This window comes from Leptodactylus fuscus, chromosome 2, assembly GCF_031893055.1.
Source record: "Leptodactylus fuscus isolate aLepFus1 chromosome 2, aLepFus1.hap2, whole genome shotgun sequence".
In the NCBI taxonomy this organism is placed as follows: Eukaryota; Metazoa; Chordata; class Amphibia; order Anura; family Leptodactylidae; genus Leptodactylus; species Leptodactylus fuscus.
In genome coordinates this window covers 217399033-217415821 of record NC_134266.1, presented here as the reverse complement: position 1 = coordinate 217415821, position 16789 = coordinate 217399033, and the positions used below count along the sequence as shown (strand labels likewise).

The following is a 16789-nucleotide window of genomic DNA, read 5'->3' as shown; positions in this document are numbered from 1 at the left end:
TATTGGACATATGTATGAGGGCTATGGCTAGGGTTATGGTACCACTTCATTATGATCCCAAAATGGGATCTTACCTTATTGCCTTTAAGGCCGGGTTCACACGATGTATTGCCGCCGCAAAATCACGGCCGCAAAATAGCACCGCGTATACGGTACCGGCTCCCATTGAAAACAATGGGAGCGTATACGGCCCGCAAAAGCTCCCGAGCCGTCTACGTAACACATTACGTGCCATAATACATCGTGTGAACCCGGCCTAAGTGTTCAATTCTTTAGTACCCTTTGGGATAGGGACAGTTTGACCGAATAAAAAACAGATAAGACTCATGAATCATCTCTAGAACAAGTCCCACAGTAATTTGTATATTTATAGTATCACACCTTACAATTCAAACTAGGTGACCTCATGTCCAATCGGAATTGTTATATGTGGCATGTATATATTGACTATGTAGTGCTTATAGAATACCCCTGACCTATACAAAAGCACTATGAGGCTAGGTTCACATCTGCGCTTGGCTCTCCCTCAATGTTCTCCACTGGGTGGCCCGAACGACATAGAGCCTGACCACTAAAACAGTGGACACCGGTGGACCCCATTGACTATAATGGGGTCCACAGAGTGTCTGCCATTTCATACTGAAACCAGTGGAGAGAAAAGAGACTTTATTCTGTTCCCACTTCTGGTGTTTCTCCAGCATAGTCCAACAGAGACTCCAGTGCAGATGTGAACTTAGCCTAACTCACATTTCACTATGACCAACAGAAATAGCTGGCAGATATTGGTTATAAACATATGAGCAAGGTTAGACAATGGTCGGCATAGTAATATGCTTTACCCTTATACACTCTATGTTCTTCATACTGAATAAGCATTCGGTGATTGGCTATTTATAAGGTATAGCCTGGTGAGTGGTGATAGATAGATGTTACATATAAGGTCACTTACAAGTAAAAAATATTGCAAAAACCTGTAAATTTTAGTTCCAGGGTATGGATTTCCCAAGATGCACCAGATATACAGTTTTTGGCTAAGGCCACACGGGTCGGAAACACCGTGGTAAAGCGCTTTGAACAGAAAGTTCACTGAGTTTTCCTCCACGGACTTTCTGTCATAATTATATCTACGGGAAAGCCGCCGGCGATTCTGTAGATGTAATTGACATGCTGCGATTTCCAAAACTGTGCCGGTTTTAGAAATCGCAGCGTGTCCGCGCTGCAGTTTTAAACGCAAAGTGGGCATGTTATTTGCATGTAATTTTTGTAATTTTTCCGTTTTTTCCGGTTTCCGGTACGTGGAGCCCTGGCTTTAAACTGGGGCCCCACGTTGCAGGAACACAGTTTTTTTTGTTACAGATTTTGCTGCAAATTTTTGAGCCAAAGTCAAGAATGACTATAAAGGGAATGGGAAAAATATAGGAAGTTCTTATACTTCTACCTTCTACTCAATCCACTCCTGTCTTTGGATAAAAAAAAAAACACAGCAAAATCCTCAACAAAAACCGCTGCGTTTCTGCAACGTGGGGCCTTAGCCTTAAAAGGCTAAGCTTCATAATGATTATGGCACATCTTGTAAGAAATTAAGATCGGCACGCAAAACACCATTCTTAATAAATTGGCGCAATAGACTATAATTCTCATATATTGGTAAAAAAAATATACAAAAAATATAGGTGTCATGTGCCGCTGCTGTATTCTCTAAATGGAGAGAAGTGACAGTGACGGAGCACCAAGGGCCATCAGAACAATCGCTCTCCTTTCCACCCACAGAACTAATAAATGTGTGATCAGGGAGAGACTAACCCTGACCATACACATTACATACTATACCTGTTGGTCGAATGTTGCCAGCCGTACATGAATTCCTGGTCAGTCTGCAACAGCTTTTTTTCCAATGTCCATGAAAAACATTGTCCTTGATTTTTAGAAGCTGGAGACACTTGTACCAGTTGTTGGGGTTGTAAGTCTCAGAATTTTACTTTTTACAGTGAAAGTTGCTGATGTATCCAAATCGGTTTTCTGAGCTATATACAGATTTATTTTTTATTGTGGTTTTCTAAAATAGTAAAGTAAAGTAGTTAGTAAAAATGTGGACTGTCTTTGAGTTCAATATAAGTTGTCGGGGTATTGAAAAAAATCAGGTCAGGGCTCGTTCACATCTGCGCCCCGGTCTCCGTTTTGCATGTTTCCCTTTCCTGCCCGAGAAACTGGACAGGAGTCGGAAACCTGCAGTGTCCAGCGATGAGCGCCTGTGAGCGTTTTGTGCTCTCCGCGGCGAAACCGTTTTTTTTTTAACCAGACACAAAGTGGGACATGCAGGACTTTATGTCCGGTAAAAAAAAAACAGTGTCGCCGCGGAGACCACAAAATGCTTACCGGCACTCACGGCCAGACACGGTCTGCCAGGTTTCCGTCTTCTGTCAGCAGAAGACAGAAACCTGAAAACAGAGATCGGGAGCTGGTATGAACCCAGTGTCAGCGACAGTGGTGTCTATTTGTTCCAAGCAGGGAGACGGCAGAAAAGTTTTGGGCAGTGTCTTAACCCCCTCAAAAGAATCGGATATTGCAGTTATAATACAACTTATCTCCCCTGACGTGCGCCCCTGACAGGACCTGCTCCTGATGAAATTGGAGAGTCCTGCTGGTATATATCTACTCTGTATTGCAAACTTTAGATTATCTTATCTTATAAGGATGTTATTTTAGAGATTCTGGTGTACTCAACATCTGGAGGTTTTGAATTTATCATGAATCCTTCAATCTTGTATGTACATCCCAATAATACTAATATAATTGTGCTATTTACATATAATGTTTGCTCACCCATATTTACTAAATGATGTATTTTTACTATAGCAAGTGATATATAGCACCACAACTATGACTTGGAGGAAGGAGTTTTTTTGCAAATTTTCTGTGAACATGAGGAACATTGCATATTACGTGTAGGGTATTACTAGAAGAATGCCATTAGTGGGAGTGTTGCAAGAAGAAAAATCTCAAGAGTTTTGAGATTTTCAACATTCCAAATCAGAAATTTGCATAGACACAAGTTAATTAATGACCAGCTATTAAAGTGAAGTCATTGAGCCGTGTGGTATGAGCACTGGGAGTGATGGGACAGGGAACTTAATGCCATTCAGGCATTCATGGCAATATTTTGTTTAATAAAGAAGTTTATGGACTCATACATGAAAGCCCCTTTTTGTAGCAGAAAGTGATCAAAAGTCAAATTAGGTGACACGCACTGTGGCCATGGACATGTACACACAAATATAGAGTAGGTATATGAGCTACACATTTTCAATACCTGCCAAGATGCCATATATGCTATGGATTTCTGAAGTACTTGAGCCATTCTTGAGAATGTTGGGTCCATGTTTACATAATTCATGTTTTAGCAAATTTTGTGACTTGAAATGTGGATGTGGCTTAGAAATTCCATAGATGCACACCTAACTCACTGTATGCAACTTTTTAAATAGTCACAAATTTGTTATGCAAGCATCCTCCACATCTAACTTGACTTTAAAAAATGCACTACATTATAATTAGAGATTTTTTCTGATGTCCCATTAGGGGACCTGAACCAATGATGCACTGATCGCTTGTTCAGCACTATAGATAATACATGGGTATTGCAGTATATAGAGGAAGTCGGCCTATTCAGACACATAGACTGACTTCTTCACTTCTGGGCAGGATCAACCAGGTACTGGGGGCTACTAGCAGGCTAGGGTCACTGACAAAAAGCATATAGTCACCCCGATCTAGCCACAGGGGGTGCTAAGGGGGACATATAGTAGCATGGTGGAACCCCTTGGATGCCACCGTCATGTTTGACCGTGGCATCTAAGGGGTTAAATCCCATGATTGGAGCTGTGCTCTGACCGGGGGTTATGGAGTAGTGTGTTAGCTGTCAGTTATTTATTTTATTTATTTATTATTATTATTATTTATTATGCTTACTTGTATAGCACTATCATATTCTGCAGCGCTTTACAGACATTGACATTCACTGTCCCATATAGGACTCACAATCTAAATTCCCTATCAGTATGTCTTTGATGTGTCAGTTACAGCTAATCACGAAGGGGCTAAAGGGCTGTGACGTCACAGAACTGGCTGCTGATTGGCTGCATTCATGGCATGGTGGGTGATCCCACGTTACCAGAGTTCCTTGCCCCATGTACTAACATTAACAACCATTTGCAGAAAAAATGTGATTCGTTACCATAAAGCATGAGGAAATCCAGAATTGATGCAAATCAAATATTTCCTGATATTCGAATCGAATTCCACTTTGGCAGCTTTGTTTCACTCATCTCTAGTATAACGTGCTTTCTAACATGGCACGTTATTGTGTTGAAATTAGCCAATAGAAGTAAACCACATAGTGGCCATAAGGGGCACACAAAAGGACAGGGTCTGTTATAATATTTATAAATGATGCTCAATGGATGTCAAAAAAATTTATTTCCTACACTTCTTCCTCCAGCAGCCTCAAAAACTGAGAAGAGGTGTAACATAAGGCTCCTGGTCCTCAATGCACAATCTGTAAAAGGCAATCTTCAGGTGTTTTGGTAGCTTTGGGTCTTCTGCTGTTCTAGCTCCTTTTTAGGGTGTAAATCTCATTTAGCTATTACAAGTTGTATTGATCCACATTGGTGATCCAAGGGCAAAGCAAGACTGAAATTCACAACCAACTACTAAAAAGAAGAAAAGAACTGTCAGAAATAAGACTCTTGTGTGAAACAGGTAAATCGGTAGTGATGATGGCCAACTTGTACAAAGTGATCCAGCAGTACATAATGCCAAATGCCCGTTATAGGATCCTCAACTAGAAGCCTAGTGCCAGTAACCTGATTCAAGGACCCTACAATAAGGGTGAGACCTTCATGGTTCAGAAGGGATTCCATATGTCAATGGTTGGAAAGCCACATGAGAAACACTCCTTCAGCTCATCCATCTCAAGGTCAACATCCATTGAGATCAGAGAGGTGCTTCCATGTTATTGAGTTGTATGAGGTACCTGACATCTTTACCCCCTTCACACTCTCCTCTGACCTATGGATGTTCGCTGGAGTCTAATGACTTGGAAACCATCGTCTGACTCAGAGTGTGACCCATGAGGTCAGCAGTTTCCAGATATTAACCAACTGGTACCAGCAACCATTCAGATCACATTTCTTCAGAATCCGAGTTGGGTCTGAACAATAAGTAAACCTGTGGAGCACATTGGTTTTCTCAAATACATTGAGCTGCTGTCACATGGCCAGATGCTTAGATATTTGCATTAATGGAGATATGTACCCAATAAAGAGAATATAATGTTAGCTATGTATCTTGAATAGAAATAAGAAAAAAAATTGACTAGACCCCGCTATGGTATATTGAACACATAATATACATTTTATGTATATACAGGTCTTGTAGACTGACTTGACAAAATCTCTAATCAGAAAAACACAAGACTGTCCCTGGGTACTGACTGCAGAGCAAGCATACCAGAGATAACTGGCTGTGCCCGTGGGTGACTCGTGGAGGATGGGCACCAAACAAATTACTTGGGCACAGCATTTTGTTACAGAATTCCTAAATGCAACCATTTATCAGTCTGCACATGTTGTTCATGGGTAACAATTGAAAAATGGAGAGGGCAAAACAAAGGCACAAGGTTACGAGGCAAAAATGACTGAACAGAGAAAGAAAGAGAAAAAGGAGAGATTAAGATATAGAGATCCAATAGGCTTCTATTCTGATAGGGCTGAAGCAAGTCCTGGATTATTTGTTTATAATAATAAGTGGCTTTTATGTAGGAAACTATGATAAGGCCCATTGACTTACCAGTTAATGCTATTTACGCTCTATTTCCATCATGTCTTTAATGTGTATATGGCATGCAACTGGGATTTTCATTAGCCAAACATGTCACTATGGCTTCTATTTGGCAGGTATATTTTGGTATTCTTAGTTAATAACTATATATTATCTCAGAACATTTAATCATATTATAATAATCTCTATTTCTAGAGCTGTAAAGGTTAAATATATGTTATGTATCTGCTGACCAGTCATTCTTGTTCATTGCAGCGCTGCAAGGACAGAGTGAATGCATTGGCTATCTCGGTGATGAATATGTGGCCAGGTGTGAGGTTGCGGGTTACCGAAGGATGGGATGAGGACGGCCACCATTCCCATGATTCCCTGCATTATGAAGGACGTGCACTTGACATCACAACCTCAGACCGAGACAAAAGCAAATATGGCATGTTGGCCCGCCTCGCAGTTGAAGCTGGCTTTGACTGGGTCTACTATGAGTCGAAAGCACACATTCATGTCTCTGTGAAAGCAGGTATCATTCCTACAGATATAGAACCTGGAAACTTTGACTACTGTATATCTGAGATTACATTTCAGGAGGATCGCTTTACGTTATAATATAATATAATATGTTCAATTATATATAAAAAGTTTGACTAGTTAGCCAACTCTCCATCCAGTCATACAGAGAGCTCAGATAGGAGTTACTGATATGTGCAGAGACATCACATCACAGAAACATCACACAATGGTCACAAGTGAATCATTTCCCTATGAAGAAAGGCTAAGCAAAGTTACAGACTCAAAATTATGCTGTCCGTTTTGTTAGTCCCTTAAGCAAATTGACATTTAAAGGAGTTGTGTAGAATTAGAAAACATGGCTGCATTCTTCTTCTCAGTAAGTAACCTCACATCTGTTGGTCACATGGAAAAGCTGTATATCAGTCCCATTCTAATGAATAGGACTGAGCTGTGGTATGGCCATGTGACTGATGGACATGAGATCACTTGCCAGTCATGTTTTCTAATTCTGCACAGCCCCTCTAAACTAGATCATTAGTGAAAGAACCCTGCCAAATACCAACCCAGCTTTCTTAGGTGACAAGGACATTGGGGTTTATTGAAATGGACACCAAACGTCTTTACAAGCATGTAGGTAGGAAGACTCATGTCCATTAAAGAATAATAGGAAAATACTCAACGCGGCTGGTTTCCTAGATGTTACCGTAGGATAACATTTATTTGTAGTCACTACTTGTTCCAGTCTCGTGGACAATGTGAAGCTTCACCTTAAGGAAATGTAACAGTGTACGGCTTCATTATACAGCAATGAAACCAGATTAATACTGGATTGTGTTTACTGAGCGCCATGAGACTAGTTCACATCATTCTGTTTTCACACATCTTTACTCCGACATTTCACACGCCGCTCTTTGTTGTCTTCTCAGTCTTTGTGTCTTCTCATCTTATTTTAGTTCCCGCTATTGTGTCCCTTTAATTACCTCAATATTTTTTTCTCTTTTTACACTTACCTGTTGAAATGAAGACATAAAACGTAAAGTGGAACATCATTCACCTAGTATTTTATTCTAGGAATGTTACTGTAGGTGAGGTATACATGCAGTTACATAGAGTATAGTCTGTGATCTAGATAGGAATATGTATAAAACTAGCGCAAATAGCAACAGTATTGTCATCTATGGCAAACCACCAGGTTCCAGTTATCAGTGTAGGTTTACTTTTTATATCTTTTTTCATTGACAAGAGTACAGTGGTATACAATGCAATACGTCACTACAGATAACCGGGTACTGACACATACAAGCCTCTATAATGCTTTACCTTGCAAACGTGAAAATAATATCATGAATTGAAAGAGGAATGCATTGAAGGGACATCTAGGCAGGGCGTAACTAAAGAGGACCTGTCTCTGACATGTCTTTTATTATTTTTTTCCCCTGTTCCCCTGTTATTCCTCCTACAAATTTATGAATCAGCACTAAGGCCTGGGTCATATCTGCGTTTGGTATTCCGTTCAGGGAGTCTGCTTGAGGAGCCCCCGAACGGAATACGGAATGCATTAAAAAATGGTTAGCTAAGAAACCACACGGACCAGTCCGAAGTCAGAATCATGCAGAGAAAAAGGTACTGCTTGAACATGATTCGTGCAGACACCGCGCGGAAAACACACCCCATTATAGTCTATGGGGTCCATGTGGTTTCTTTGCTCACTGCTTTTTAATGCGTTTAGTACTCAAGTGGACTCCCCGAATGGAATACCGAACGCAGATCTGAACCAGACCTAAGTGGATAATGTCACCAAGTTCTGAATTTATTTGTACATTTCTAGGAGGAATGGCAGAGGAACAGCATCAAATATTTATAAAAATATTTCCATTGTTATATTGTGAAGAGTCCAATTATTTAACATAACAGACATGTCAGGACCGCTCATCCATGATGTAACACAGAATCTCCATATAAAACTAGACATAGTTGCATTTTATCATTTGCTTTTCATAATTTGGTTGTTAGTGCTATTCCTATTATCACAATGTATTTATTTTTTTACCTTTTTCTCTTATTCTGAGGCGCCACATAGTGAGCCGCAGCCAAAAATTGCTGTGGGAAAAATCATGGTGGAAGCCCATCACGGTTTTTACCTGCAGCGATTTCACATAAAGTTTGCACGGTTTTCTCAAAATAGAGGCGTTTACGCTATATGGGGCCCTGGCCTGAAATGGGTTTGCTGGAATTAGAATATTGGTAGCCTATTGATAGGACAGGTCATTAATATTATATTGGTTGGACAAGAGTCAGACCACCACTGGTCTCATCTAGATGGCTTATCCTAACAATGTTCTATCAGTACTCTGAACCTGGAAAACTCCTATAAATCTATACCTTTAAGATGTGTTCTGACACTTACCTATGTTCTCTTTCAGACAACTCCTTAGCAATCCGTTCCGGTGGCTGTTTTCCTGGCAATGCCATGGTTACCCTAGTTGGTGGTCTAAGAAAACCTCTTTTTGACGTTCAGCTCGGTGATAAGGTCCTCACTACAGATGAGAAAGGACAAGTGACAGCAACAGAAATCTTGTTATTTTTGCACAAAGACCTGAATAAACTGTCCACCTTTGTTGTTATTGAAGCTGAAGGACATCCCTATAGGCTACGGTTGACACCGCATCATCTGCTTTTTGTAAGCAAAAACCCGCTGGCAGGTTTCCTGCCTATTTATGCCTATCGTGTTCAGGTGGGAGACTTTGTACACATTCACATCAATGGCACTCAGCTTATACCATCTAAAGTGGTTAGTGTGTCTGTGCAAGAAGATATAGGGGTCCTTGCTCCACTGACTGTCCATGGTACACTACTGGTAGATGGCATTCTAACATCTTGCTATGCAACTATTGAATGGCATGACTTAGCACATAGATCATTTGCCCCTATGAGATTCTTTTACAATATGTTCTCCATATTTCCAGAATTTGTAGACAGTGATGGAATTCATTGGTACTGCCACTTCCTCTATGTGCTGGCCAAGAAAGTCCTTTGGTGGGAAATGCCATAAAGTGCCAAGTATCAGGTTGGCTCATTTGGAAATGCTGCTGAAGTAGGGTCTTGTAGGCCTCCAGTGACTTATATCCGGTGCTTCATGTATGCTGCACATGCTCCATAGCTACAAAGAACCTCAAATACCAAAGTGCCTGTGCCATAAAAGCCAATGAATAATAATTGTGTTGTTCAGATGGATCAGCAATATGTCAAATGCTCAATGAAAACTGCTAAAGAAGCTGCCAACGTATCTTTGTGGATAACGGGTCATGTGAATAGTAGTGAGAGGATGTCTGATTAGTAGATATTAGGTGTCATTTTGCTACTACAGTCAATGCTACTTCATCCTGGCCCATGCAGCCAGCTGCAGATGACATGGATCTCCTATGGTGGAATCCATTTAACAAGTAACTAGTGAGCAATATAATGATTTCTTGTTAGGTCTGGAATCCTGACCTTATCTAGTGAGGTTTTAGGTGTTGTGTAGCAACTGCTTAGCAGTAAATATCAGTTAACTGTCCCTATACTGCACTACTAGTGAGATGATCATATGATCGTCTACATTGTCTTCCATCTTGGATTGGCCTGGCAGGACTTCATGTATTCAGCGTTTGTTCCACCATACCTGCATGCATACATCTCCAGGTATGTTCAGCTACAAACCTAAATCTGTTGAGCCAGAAGTATAGGAGATAGCAAAGTCATTGTGCACTGATTATTTATTACTTTGATTTCCATAACTGCTATGATCTTCTAGTAGGCGTCCTAACAAATGGAAGGTGTATGGATGCAGAATTCCAGTGGTGGGCACCAACTACAGGGCAACAAAACACAGTGGCCCAGATTTACTTTTGTGAGGTCGCAATAGAGTTCTGTCATATTTTGCTCCAAGCTTGGTGCATTTTACCTTATGTTGCCCCATTTCTGATGTAAAATGTCACATGTAGATTTAAGCCAATTGTTTCATACTGCTTGACAAAGGGGCTAAGGCTTAGAAGGAAATGGACTTGCCTTAAGATGGAACTATTAAAGGTAAATTATGAGATTTAATGAAATTGTTATAAGGGAACTACACCCATGAACGTATATTTTCTGCTTTGGTATTTGGACCATGCTTATTCACTGGTAAATATACTTGTGTCTATATGAAAAGGGAGTCTGTCAGCGGTTTTGACCATTCATGAATGGTGAATGGTCATACTAGTTGTGTGACTCAGAAAATGAGTTATAATCCTCTCTGCAGTGAATGCTTCTCTCTTGAATGACTTCTTTAGTATCCATCCAGGAGTCCGCCATAGTAGTCACTCAAAAGGGGAAGTGTTGGGAAGTATCCAGTGCAGAGAGCCCAGGACACATCACTGTTAGGGAATGCCCATGGACACTTAAGATTGTGGGCTGGTTAAAGCTTGTTTTTCTTGGACATACAACTATTATTACCATTCACTAAGGTATTCTATAACTAGTTTGCAACTCACCTTTCAATAGTTTGAGAGGACAAATCTGCTGATGTACTTCCTTTAAGTAGTAATGAATTAGTAAATGAAAATCACTTTTTGCTAAATATAGATTGACTTCACTTCCATCACTCGTCCCAGTGAAGAAGAGACATGGAGATTGGTTATAAGTGGTTAGTGATCTGTATCAGCCATATATCCCTCTGACTAGGCTTCATGCACACAACCACATCTTTTTCTGTAATTACATATAGTTTACAGACCCATTCATGTCTATGGCCCCCCGTACACTGCTACTTTACGGATCCCGGTGTCTGAGCTGTAGCAAAAATCTACAAAACACAGAGCAGGACCTATTAGTGTCCATTTCTGAAGCTAGGTCTCGTCTATTCTATTAATAGGGTCTGTGGAAAACAGGAACTGGGCATGGATGCCAGCCATGTAGCGTCCATTCCATTTTCCACAATTCTACAAACCACAATGTGCATGAAGCCTTAGGCAGTGTCAGGTGCGCTCCACTCGAACTATTGTATATTCTTATAAGTTGCCTATGTCTGCCATTGACTCTGTTATAATAGCTATAATATTACCTATACTATATTCACAATATAAGTTTTATCTTCAGGATCCACTTGTAATAAAAATGTTAACTGAGTACTCTTAAATAAAGCAAACAAAGTTTGTTGCCTTACACCAGCCAGATATATACCATGAGGACACTCTCTAGGCATGTCTGACTAATGACAGTCTATGAGCATGCCAGAGGATAGCTCTTGATACAAAGAGAATCTAGGTTGGATATCTATACAAGACTAGCATTGTCTTCAATAAGGATATTCAATATGGATTGGAATAAATATGGATTTCTTTTCTTTAAGGAGTTATCGCAGAAGAATATTTTAATACACAAGTTCAGCCTATAATTATAAGATATTCTGTATTTACATAAATGGTCATATCTCCTAATACTCCAGAATAGAGTAACATCACCTGTTTCTATAGTCTTTACTGTGTTCACCTCTGTAAGGCTATGTTGACATCCATGCTGGAGTCTCCGATAGAGACCTGAAAATTATTAGGGGAAAAAGTTCTGCATGGAGGGTTTTTAATCAGTTTTAAAAGGACGGACACCTGACGGAGCCCAATATAGTCGATGGGTTCTATTGCTACCATTATTTTAGTGGTCTGCTTTTCAGTTGTTCCGGTCCTGTGACAGACCAGAACAATGGAGATCTAATGCTAGTGTGAACCTAGTGTAAATGTGCAGAAGTGGATATATTTTATCTGTCTTCCTTTTTTTCTCAGCTCCACTGAGTTTGCAGTGGGATTCCTTGTGCAGTAAGCCCGATGCTTCTGAAGCTGCAGTCTCATCTCTGGAGGAAATGCTGAGCAAGTGAGACTGTAGTAATACTGTCTTATCTCCTTGCTCTCTTACAAGCAGAGAAGATGCTGCAGCTTCAGAGGAGATTCCACGGCATAATAGAGAGAGAAGCAATGGATATCCATCTGGACTGTGGTGGACACAGTAAAGGCTATCACGGAAACTTCAGGTGGCGCAATTCTAACATTACTCCTGGAATATCTGGGCAAACAATTACCTTTTCTTCATAAGTTTCATTATAAAACATTTTCATAATTCTGGATTGGATTATTCTTCCTGGGACATCCCATTTAAGGCTAGCTTCATATCTGCACTGGGTCTCCATTCTCCTGTCCGATGGAGGTTTGTAGGATTTTTTTCGCCCAATGGATCTACCGCCCAGATGGACACCCGGTGCAGATATGAACCCAGCATAACGGACATTATTATTTAGCATATGGGTGGTGACTTGAGTATTACTGTTTATTACGAAAGGAATTTTTAGTAAAAAAAAGAAGTGATTTTTATGCCGAACATAGTGAATTATTTTACCATTTAAAGCTTGAAAAATGTATTTTTTTTCCTGGAATTCCATTTTTAACTGGGGTGTGTTATGAAAATTTGTATGGATTCTCCATTACAAAAGTTGAAGAGAGGGTATATTCACATGTGACATATATCAGAATAGAGTTTGTAAAACCCATGCACATGCTGCGGAAAAAAAAAAAAACATTTCGCTGTAACAAATGAGGGCAGTGTTGAAGAAATTTGTGCAGCAGATTTGTCAGACGTAAACATCCCCCTACACATTTCCAGTCATATAGGTATCCTGTTTTTTCTGATCATATTTTACACAATATATCGGTATAGGGTTTCCATTTACAGAAATGGGTGGAGTTCCATTTTAACATATTTGAAATGAATAATCTCATGGGCTGAGAGACGAATTCAGAAAATACTGCAGACTCTCGCTCAAGCCACACGCTAGTACTAAAAATACAGAAGGTGGGAGGTGTGGTTTTCCAGGGAGTTGCCAAGTTCCTTGAATAAAAGTATATTTTTTTAGATCATGTCTTATTGTAACATTCCAAAGGAAATCTGCTTTAACACGGCTGCTGCACAATCATTCTTAGAGTATATTTTTCTACTTATAAATTGTAATTTAATTTGGTCAATGTAAAGTTCCAGCTTTGTAGATGTGAGACAATGAATGTTCAAACTGAATTTAATATCTTTTTAACAATCTTATTTAATGTGTTTTCTGTTAATAAACAATGTTATAATTTATCAATACTGGTAACATCGACTCTTTCATTGTATGTGCGGTGTATAAATGCTTACTTGTCCAAGAACTGAAATTACCCATCATAAGCATTAAAGGGGCTCTTTCAGCAAAATCATGCTGCTAGAGCCCCACATATGCGTTAAAAAGGCTATTCAGGCACCGCTAAAGTTACCGTATATTATACTACACCCCCCCCCCCCCCCGTTTTGAAATAAAACCCTAAAAAAGAATCTGATCTACTTACGGATCGTGCACGCTGGGCGGGCATTCAGGGTGTGTCTTCTTCTTCATCCACACCTCTTCTTCCTCCGATGTCCTCGGGTCCCGTCCTCCTCCGGCGCTCGCGAACTGACACTGATATAAAAAAAATGGCCTGGGCGCATGTGCAGTAGCCGTAGTAGAAGCCGCATGCTACTGCGCAGGCGCCCAGGCCATTTTTTTTTTATCAGTGTCAGTTCGCGAGCATCGGAGGATGACGGGACCGCAGGACATCGGAGGAAGAAGAGGCGTGGATGAAGAAGACGGCACACCCTGAATGCTCGCCCAGCGTGCACGATGCGTAAGTAGATCATATTCTTTTTTAGGGTTTTATTTTAAAACGGGGGGGGGGGGGGGGGTAGTTTAATATAACTTTACCGGTGCCTGAATAGCCTTTTAAAAGGCTATTCATGCATATGTGGGGCTCTATCAGCATGATTTTGCCGATAGAGCCCCTTTAAGTAAAAATTCTGCGGTGCCAAAAATTTACCTGTGATTACCTGTGATTTAGGATTAGCTATAGTGTCTACAGGGAGTCTATGGATGAGTTCACATGGAGTTATTTGGTCTGGATTTTGACGCAGAATCTGCCTCAGAATCCGGCTCCAAAAAACGCCTCCCATTGACTTCAATGGGAGCTGTTCACTTCTTTTTTCCGCTAGCGTTTTTTTCCCGCTCATGGAAAAAAGAAGCGAGGTGTCCTATCTTGATATGGCGTCCACGCCATGAGACTCCCTTCCGACTAGGCCTATTCATTTGGGCCAAATCCGGAGCGGAATGCACTGGCATCCAGTCACGTTTTTTGGAGCCAGATTCTGAGGCGGCATCCACGTCAAAATCCAGACCAAAAAACAGTGTGAACTCAGCCTAAGCTAGTCTAAGACACGCCTCCTGACTCACCATTGGTTCATGCTGTTCTCCACGCTGCAGCTCTGCTTCTTCTGATTGGCTGCTGTGTATAAACATAGGCACCCATAAGCCAGTGCATGGAGAGCGGATATATATGATAACAAACTGCAGGCTGGCGAACCACCAATGAATCAAAGATTATTTGATAACTACAATATGTATACAGAGAGAAAGGAAGCTTAGTAACCTTTATATTGTTAGCGTTTGGACTCCTGGACTCTGATTCTGAACATTTTTAGGGATGTCCATTCTGAATGCAGAAAATTCTCCTGTAGTTATTTATCTGATGACGGAATATTACAAGTTATGTAGATACATGTTAGCCATATTGGAATTCCATGGGAATTGATAAGTCACGTATTGCTTCTGTGGATAGGAAATGAAGTGGGCAGAGACACGTATAGACAAATCAGCAGTCACAGAGAGTCAGACCAGGATCATGATAAATTATAGCTTGTGACAGAGTTAAACCAACATTACATGAGCTGATTCCTCATCTCCCAATATGTTTCCTACCTCCCCACTGAGCTCTTGGATACAAATGGAAAAGAACATGTAAAACAAGACTTGCATTGAAGACTCTGCGGTCGCCCCCAGTAAATATTGTGTAAGCCCTGAAAGAATGTGTTTATCTGGGGGGAGCAGAGGGGATTACCACGGTAAGCGGGGAAGCTAACGGTGGGTTTAATGAGTCTAATCCCAGCGTGATTAGCAGGCTCAATGCAAGGGCAGCAGCACTGGGTGCAAGGAGGGGGTTTTCCTCTGCGGAACCCCTGCAGCTGCCCTGCCTCCCCCCACCCACCCAAATTCTGTAGGAATATTTGTAAAAGTGGGTCTAGAAGCAGCATATTGTGATAAAAGAAGATGAGCTATATATGTGCCAAAAGATGGGATCTCGCATATCACTCAGCTTATAGTTACATGTAATAATGGAAGATTATTTTTGGGCCAATGCAAATTTTCATAACTGAATCGAGTTCAACTGGATGGTGGCCATTGATGAGACATCACATAAAATATGAAACTCAAATCAATCTGACAATTTTCAATTATTACAGTGTGTATAAATTTACAATCTTAGGGTGGGTTCACACCAGCACCTGGTCTCCGCTTTCAGGTTTCTGTCTTCTGCCCGAGAAATTGGAAAGGAGACGGAAACCGGCAGTCAGTTTTCAAACCTATTCATGTGAATGGGTTTGCAAAGTGTCTGGCCGTGAGCACCCGTGAGCATCTTGCAGACATGCAGGACTTCGTGTCTTGTTAAAAAAAAAAAACTGTTTCACCGCAGAGACCAGAAGACACTCAGAAGTGCTCACAGGCGGACACTGAATTCCGGGTTTCCGTCTCCTGTCGGCAGAAGATGGAAACCCACAAAGCGGAGACCGGGCGCTGGAGTGAACCCACCCTAACAAACGGAATATGTTCTTACAATTTGCATCTTGTGAAATAGCAAGACTTTTTATAGATCATTAGACTCTTAGGTGACTTCAAATAGACCTAATAATTTATAATGGAAGAACACACTAGTTATAAGACCTCAGCTGCTACAGAACCTCTTTTTTGTTGAAACATGAAACATTTCTTTATTCCACAGGTCTTCTTCTGAAGCTAAGTGAGTATTACAATGGTTTGCATAAAAGTAGCAACCACAATGCCATCTTTCTATTGTAGCCACAATGCCTTCCATATCAGTCCCTGTAACAAATCCTGCACAGTTAGTCATAATGCCCTACAGACAGACAGTTAAAACCCTAATGCATCCGTAAATATAGCAGCCAGTGCACCACATATAACCAGCTACAGTGGCCTATTCATAATGTAATCTATAAAAGTCTCCACATAGTGCAGCACAGTAGCCCCAGTGTCAGCCAACATTCCCACAAAACCAAGTGGTCAACTATGCACAAATCTCTATAAGTAGTGTTTGCCATAGTGGCCAACCCACAATAACAACAGTGACAACTATGTAACCTATGTCATCTAAATAACTGTATTGAGAATTACAAATACTAGGGAGAAAATCAACACATCAAACCCGTCGTCTGGTATAGATGTGTGATGACTTGATGTAGCTTTAGCACAAAGCCCATTGAAATCAATGGGATGCTTTTTTTTCAGCGCTGAAAATTCAGCGCCAAATAA

The 16789-nt window shown here is 40.7% G+C and overlaps 1 protein-coding gene across 1 annotated transcript in view; it reads left to right on the top strand.

Moving 5' to 3' along the window:
• The window catches only part of DHH (desert hedgehog signaling molecule), a 54523-nt gene extending 41046 nt beyond the window's left edge, over window positions 1-13477 (top strand). Inside the window, exons 2-3 of the mRNA XM_075265568.1 lie at window positions 6094-6355; window positions 8769-13477. Coding sequence (XP_075121669.1) covers window positions 6094-6355; window positions 8769-9397 — 891 coding nt within the window. The 3' untranslated portion in view covers window positions 9398-13477. The remainder of the gene's footprint in view (window positions 1-6093; window positions 6356-8768) is intronic.
• Window positions 13478-16789: the final 3312 nt, after the last annotated feature.